Source organism: Melampsora larici-populina, assembly GCF_000204055.1.
Source record: "Melampsora larici-populina 98AG31 unplaced genomic scaffold MELLAscaffold_41, whole genome shotgun sequence".
Lineage (NCBI taxonomy): Eukaryota > Fungi > Basidiomycota > Pucciniomycetes > Pucciniales > Melampsoraceae > Melampsora > Melampsora laricis-populina.
The window spans coordinates 590922-598724 of record NW_006768805.1 but is presented as its reverse complement, the minus strand read 5'-3'; the positions used below and the strand labels follow the sequence as shown (position 1 = coordinate 598724).

General features: G+C 44.9%; 1 protein-coding gene across 1 annotated transcript; it reads left to right on the top strand.

Annotated features, from left to right (window-relative positions):
• Nucleotides 1-1982: 1982 nt before the first annotated feature.
• MELLADRAFT_91320 (uncharacterized protein) lies at nt 1983-3905 on the top strand (the record flags this gene model as incomplete). The annotated part of the gene is made up of 7 exons (XM_007414178.1): nt 1983-2065; nt 2128-2218; nt 2297-2451; nt 2528-2620; nt 2764-3316; nt 3392-3773; nt 3817-3905. The coding sequence occupies 7 exons, from the start codon at nt 1983-1985 to the stop codon at nt 3903-3905; spliced, it is 1446 nt and encodes a 481-aa protein (XP_007414240.1).
• Nucleotides 3906-7803: the final 3898 nt, after the last annotated feature.

Sequence of the window (7803 nt, the reverse complement as noted above, 5' to 3'; positions counted from 1 at the left end):
CCAAAAGATAACCGTGAGACACGTGAATGTGCAGACAGACTCATTAATTTTTCAATTGTTTAACACATCACGGAAAGAGAAAGATAATGAAGCAGGGTATTGAGCCGCACCTACCGCTGCGCGATCTTGAAAGGTACTAGAATATGAGATGAAGATTGATAGCTGCGATGCAAACGGTTCAGAGGAAGATAATGATTAGAGAGATATTGAGCGTGAGGAATGTGAGAGCAAGAATTGTGATTGAGTAGAAGAATGAAAGTGTGAAGCAAGACTAAAAAGTGGCCTACGTGGGGAGTTGTGTCGAGACAAGAAGTACGCGAAGACAGGACGAGCAAGCTTGATCAATTCTCGTAGTGAAACGACAGTTTATATCTTGCTACAGGGTCGAGAAACTTGATGAGACCTAGGGACGATGAAAGGAACATACATTACAAAGGTGCAACTCGTACGCGCCATACCAGGTGGATTGGAATTGCTTGGATCTCGGAGGGTATCGAAGGGAGTGTAGATGACTCATAGAACAAAGAAAGGCTGCGATCCATTAAGCTTGGTGGCGAAGGGGGCGACCGACGGGAGTTAAAAGGGTCACTTGATCATCACTGAGCCATTTTGTTAAATGAGATTATACAGGATCACTTTGTATGACTACATAAGACTACACATCACTCGTCCCATTTACATACATCATCATTTGATTCAATCTATGCACGGCGTTGTACAGAGCAATCAGCACGACCACTGTTGTTTTCGAGGGTCTGGTGAAGGGTGAAATAAGTTGCAGAGTGGGACCCTTGTTGAGGGATTGCAACGAGCCGGAGTACAAACATGGAATTTGTTGAGAGGCAGCGCGAGACACAAAATAGGTATTTTTCTATACATAGTCACAAATTTATTGTATGAGTGTAGAAAAGTACGTTGTCTGAGTAGAAAAGTAGTGTTTTCTATGTGCACGGTACTTTTCTATGCCCCTAGGAAAAAATGTAGTTTGGCGTAGTGTGAGGGTGTATTTTTGATGGTTTGAGTTTGTATTGAGAGGAAATGAATTTAGCGCACTTAGTAATTTGAACACGCGTTTTCCAGATCAATGCGGTGTGATCTGCGGGTGCACCGCGGCTGACCGTGCGGTGGAGTTTGGTTGTGCCAAGATCAGCCATGCGTGCCTGAGGTTATCACCTATGGACTTGGAGTTTTCAGAAAGGCCGGTACATATGTATGTAAATTTTACATTTATTGACTCGTCTGTGCGTAGAATCTGTCTTTGTTGATTTCATTTGATCTCGCGTCTCACATTCCACTATTCCTACATCATTATCATCTTGCTCCTACGGTGTTGCCTACCGCTAACGTCCTTACTAACTTCCTAACTTGATAGCAGTTTGCAGGGAATTCACTATACGATTTCGCCTTATCGTAACCGTTGCTTAAATCCGTTTCGACCCACGCTGTGCTTATATCTCAAAATTGCCCAATAGCATTCCCATTCGTAACCTGTCATCGAACTCGTTTGTCCAAGAAGCACTTAATCACTCCATCAAACAGGGCGCGTGGGTTCACTCTGGGTTGCTTCTGGTCACGATTGCATAATGTTTGTTTTTTGGTTTTGCGTCTAACGCACTATCCAATCTAGATCAGTGGGTTTTACTAACGCATGCATTCCTGCCTTTTTGTAGATCATTTAAACAGTTTTCAATCTTGATTTCGGTGAGTCGCCTTCAAAAGCGCTTGATATTATCATTGAACCAAGGTATTTGGGAGGAGCGGAGCGGAGTCTGTGAGCCAAGGGCGGAAAATGTCATTACTGCAGGGTGTGGATAGCCTCTGTACAACTTGAAGCGCGCTGTACTAAGAACATGGACCATCATTGAGCTTGCACGACTCTGTTCCGTGGCCTCGGGTGTTGTCATTTTCCTGCTTCCCCATCGAACATAGAATTGAGTGTACTGACCTGTGTTACCTGACATCCTGAGTGTTAGGTAGTCCACATGACGATATCGTCCGGCATGCCCGACAATTGGCCAAAGCACAAACGTGCTAAGCACCCAGACAGATCACCTGCCGGTCAAGCGTAAGTGAGAACAGTGGTTTGTAATTCGATGAGTTGGTTGCTTACTTCATTACTGAGCACAGTGGAAACGTTCCCCTCCCTGGGGTCACTTACCTATCAGACCTGCTCAAAGTCATAGATGGTAGGAGGCAAACCGGGCATACAGATGAGGATGTGGGTGCTGAATGATACTGATCTCTTCGTTCGAAAGCATCAAGCTGGGTGCTAATTCATTCCAGAGTCTTTATTCAGCTTCCGCCTCCATTCACAGTTCCGAAGTCCTACTCACACGTACCACATGAATACCTTGCGCCAGATGGGTTCCCTCGTCCTAAGTTTTGGCTCCATTCGGCCTGTGAGCACGCAATACTTGGAGTGGGTAACATTTCCGGAAAGGGGGGTGTCAAGTGTGTATTCCTTGCTGGCCATCTTGGCAACGTTGAAAGGTGGATAATAATTTTTAAATTTTGGGATAATGTACAGGCAGCAAGCAATGGATTTTTATCGTGAACAAGGAGTAGAAGGTGTGCCTGCTGCTAAACCCATAGTTCGGAAGGCAAGTGGTAAGGAAACCACGTAAGCACGATTTCTCTTTCTCCTGGTGGACCATAAATCTAAAAGATGTCTCTCAATTTTAGACGACATGCGGCAAGGGCGCGGAAATTTAATGACGCTTGACAAACTGACCAGTCAAAAAATTCTTCTAATCGGTTGTTGAGCACATACGATAAGCAAGTCACCCGTTATGACGACCCAATTCTACCGTTCGAAAACCATCAACGAACTATGGATATAATCTTTAATACATACACGATCATTACTCATGGGCGGGGTCAATATGTTGATCGGCATTCCAATAAGCTCGTGTTTACCTTCGCCTTCGAGGACCTAGAAGCTATGGACCCTAGAGCCCGTCAGGATCATCAAAATGACGTAGATACAATAATGATGTCGATGAAACTTTTCAAACGCTTGCCTACCCCGAATGCACAGTTTTCGCTTGAGCGCATTCGAGCGCTGTCTACATTATACCAGCCTTCCGACTTTTTGACCAAGTGTGGCAATCCGATTGCGCCGCTCAGCCCTTACCAATCAAGGGAGTCATCACCATTAACTCCACTTCCAGCTTCTTCTCCCGAATCTTCACCCCTAACTTCGCTTCCACCTTCGGATGCTGAAGATGATGGAATGGTGTCTACTGTGGAAGTTAAGAGTGGTGTCACTACGAATGGAGCTTTAATTCATGGACGTATGCACTGCTTCGGTCAGACGGTGGGGTATTCTTCTAGCGTCCTTACCTCTCCTTATCTGCCTCCCAAGGGATCATCTTCTTCTCTCTATCAAAAGTTTCTCGACAGACTGCCTGGTTTTGGTGCGCGAATTGGCTCTCGCTTCTCTGACTTCTGCGATGTTGGATTCCTGATCGCGCGGCAGCAGCTAAATGACCTTAGAGCGCCCTCTATGACTTCAATTTCGAAATTTCAGCCATTGGGACCTCACGACTTTGCTGCGAACTTTGCTTTCACCTTGGGAAATTTTTATAATAAACCACACACGGATAACGATAAAGGAAAAGTATATTGTTTGTGGTATCCGTTGGATAGTATTAGCGGTAAGATAATTACTGAGAGTGAAGGTTTTGTTATTATTGGTGGTTGGTTTATTTTTCCAGAATACCGAGTTGCAATTAATTTTGGAGGCAAATCGGCGGTCCAGATTGCTTGGAGCGGTAAATCAACTTTCCACCACACCCTGCCTTCTAAAGAGCAGAGTGGAAAAGGACCGTGCGGTCAGGATGTCTGGTACACTCGCCTGGGCTGCTCCTCTCAGATTACTCACTCAATGGCGCGCGCGGCGGTAAAGTTGGGGACCAAGGATCAATGGAACCATGTATCAAACTGTGATCGCAAAGTAAGGGACGTTGAGGACGTCCTGGCGATGGAAAACAGAAATTGGAGGCCATGAACAATGTTGTTTCGTGATGCGCGATGATCAAATTATTGTGACGTTTTGCTCTTGGGGTTCAATTATTTAATGTGAAGTTTTTTATATGTCAGTTTCACTCCACTACTGTTTGTCTTAGAATGATTGTTCCAATTTTATAACAGGGTTCTGCATGGCGATAATGTTCAAATTTATAACATCATACATCTTCTCCAACTGCGTTTACAGTCAACTCTGAAATAACCCATACCACTTATAACACATACTCTTGCCTAACCCATACTTTTTTTGGTCCATAATTTTCACTTTTTAGCCCAAAAGCCCATTGTGATAACACATACTCTATGAAAACCCATACCTTTTGGGGTCCATAAAAAGGTATGGGTTATTTCAGAGACAACTGTAGTCTTATTTTGCACCCTTGTGTGTGAATTGCTTGGCGTCTGTGCAACGCTGGACTAATGTGTGCACGCTCCAAAAATAAAAACGTGCAAGAATAGTGATCTGGATCAATCATGAGCTGATTCACACCGCGTGGGTGAATTCAGAGCTGCCTTTCTATGAGTAACTAACTTCGCGCTCTTCTAACTGTATAGCGTGATTTTAACGTTTGGGCCTGAGGTGATACGAGTCCTTCTAAAGGGAAAATAGTCAAGATCATGCGCATTCGCGATGGCAGTTCTAACAAAGCACAGGCTTGACGTGAAGAGTTCGTGATTACATTCTTTGACACCTTGTTGGTCAGGACGCAACAGACTCAAAGATTACTTTTGGAAAGCTATAACAAAATGTGATTTGCATGTCTACCAGGTTAGGAGGGTAGGTGTTCTTTCAAACTCTTGTGTTGTTGATTTTAACTGACAACTTATGAAACATAATGTTATGATCACTAATTTGTACTGCGGCTGGTTAATCAACATTACATAACTGCTACGAAATTGAACTACATGGGATTTGGATCTGTGCGTGATAATGATTTAGCTACATTGTGTTGGCGCGCTGATGCGTGTGTGTGAGTTACTCACAAATCAGTGCTCAGACAACAAGAGTTCTGGGTTGCCGTGGTAAGGTATCAGAATGGTGTAGTTGTACGTAGGACCAAGTGCATAACCAACAATAGTCCCAATTGTGTGTCTTGGAAGAGCCTCACCTTCTGATTCTAAGGACAAGACGCAGGGGTAAGTTTTGGCTATGACCGGTATTTTGGTGGCTGACCTTTAACAAATGCTGCGACCAATTTCGCAAGCACAGATTTCGCAATGTGGTGCTTGGACCACGAAAGGGTTGTCCATTTGACAACTCCGTATTCTTGTAAAAAGTGGTGATCCAGAGAATGAATCACCTCCATAGCCGACACTTGATTTGGTATTAGCCCCATATTAACTTTGCCTTTGTACGGCCTAAAGATTTTTTTTGAAAGATGTCGATAGGATGAGTGGACTTTGGTGATTTCTGCTCATGTACAGTCTGTCACAATATGATGCGTGAGGTAAAGGATGCTAATACCGTGCCGAATTGTCTTTCATTTAAATAGATGCTTTTATAAGGTTTACAATGGGGCCACGAGTGGCTGGTTCTTCGAGATCATGCCTCTTTGTCCGTTCGGCGTTTGGTAGGCTCGTGTAGCGAAAATGATCTCCAACCTATGTCGTGTTGACTTCATGCGTGCTCTCGCATTGTGGCATTTCGGTTTTCAAGTTTCCGAGCACCCGGCTATCGCAAAATGTTTGTTTGGCATTGCCCATGCGGTCACGGATAATCATCGCCGTCTGGTGTCTGTGTCTGGGATTGAGGTACTGAGATCGAATCGCGAGGATATCAAGGTGGGTCTCACGCGCGAACTGCAGATGATGCAAACAAAGTTTTGGCTCAATAACTGATTTAACACACTGTTCCTGTTTTGTAGAACCATGCTCTTGCCCAACGTCCTGGTATTCAGATAAGGTGTTGAAAAATTGTAGCGATTTGATGTGGGCTCGGTTTACCTTGATTCTGTGCTGACAATCCGGCTTGGTGGATTTCGCATCGAATCCGACACTGTGGAACCTGCTCGAATGTTTCCTTACTTCGAATGTGGTGTAGGATTGAACATTCTCCTGGCCTGACTATCGTGTGGTGTCGATTCCCTCTGTTTGTGTTTTCAAACCACAGAGCTAAATGTTGATTGGTGATTGGAGATCCTACGCCACATCAGTGCAGGCATGGAATAATTCTGCAATGTGGTACAACAATACCTTGGATTTCACATCAGTGGCAATTTGATACACTTACTGGGGACTTCCGCTGACCATGTGGATTCCTTATCCTGTGCGCAAGTTTGTGGAGAGTTTTTTCACTTTATTGCTCATTATCATGTATATCTTCGCTCGGCCTGCAGACGACATCGCGAGGGTGTCTGCGCTCGCGTGAGTACCCTTATCGAACGGGATTGTCTTGGCCTTTGATCACCGCGACAGTAGTAACTTATTCACTTGATGCTCTGTTGTGTGAGTCTCAACTGCCTAACTAATTGGACTGTTCTGATGCGTGGTATACGACCTGATACTTGATCATTTCAATTCATTCGTGTCTGTTTTAATATGCCCAGAAGAAGACGTGCAAAGGGTCCGGCCATAAGGTCTGAATTGTTTGGTTGTGAGGCGAACTTGCTCGACAAATTTCATGGAGAAATCCCTTTCCGACTCGGTGCACAGTCTGACGTCTGTCAAGGTTGTGGTGCCTTTCGATGGAAGCAAGAGCGGCGTTCGAACGACGCAAAACTCGAGCGCACGACATTTGGGAATTGTTGTCGGCATGGCAATGTTGACTTACCGGTGAAGTACTTCCCCGACATGGTTGATGAGCAGGTACCTGGTTTTTTCCGCGACCTGCTGAGCGGAAGTGATGAGAGTAAGTAATTTTCTATCATAATGTAAAGTACAGTACTGATCCGGTTTTATCTCATAGAGGCGAGGAAGTTTTGCGAGAAGATACAAAAGTACAACAATGCATTATCTTTTACGTCTTTGGGAGTCAACCTCGACAAAAACACGTTGGGTCAAGCAGGGCATTACGTCTTCAAGATAAACGGCCAATTATCGCACAACATTACTGCATTAATGCCTGTGACTGATGCGGAGCCTGGTTTCGCCCAAATTTTCACTTATGGGACTGGTGGCCGAGAAGAGGCCCGCCTGCGAGTAAATCGATCCGGCGTAGACCTCAACCCTGAAATTCTGTTACTCTTCCAGGACTTTATGTATCGCCACAATCCTTATGCGAAGGTGTTCAAGTCAGCAAGCGAAATTTGTAACGATAAGGTGGTGAAAACGCTGAAAATTAAGACTGTCTTAGCGCCTGGCTCAGATCACCGCCGTTATAACTTACCAGCAGCCAATGAGGTAGCAGCGATTGTCGATGGGGACGGCACTGTAGGCGCGAAGTCGCGGGATATTGTCTTGGTGCGACGCTCAGGTTTCCGACAACGTATTTCGGAGCTTCATACTGGATATTTTGCTCTTCGATATCCACTCCTGTTCTTATACGGGTCTCAAATGTGGCATGAGTGCTTCCGCAACCCAACCCCTACCAGTCAGTACTTTCGCCTTTGGTATTGATGGCTCATTTACTGACGTGATTGTGTTCTCTAGACCCCGCGGGAGATGTATCAAATCTAGACTGGTTTGCGTATCTATTATTCAGGCGACCACCCTTCTCTGTTATCCTAGCATCTGGAAGACTATTCCAAGAGTTCGCGGTCGACATGTACGTGTGTGTTGAACACTCGAGACTCCAGTACTTGAGGTTTCACCAAAACGAAAATCGGGCTGAGATGT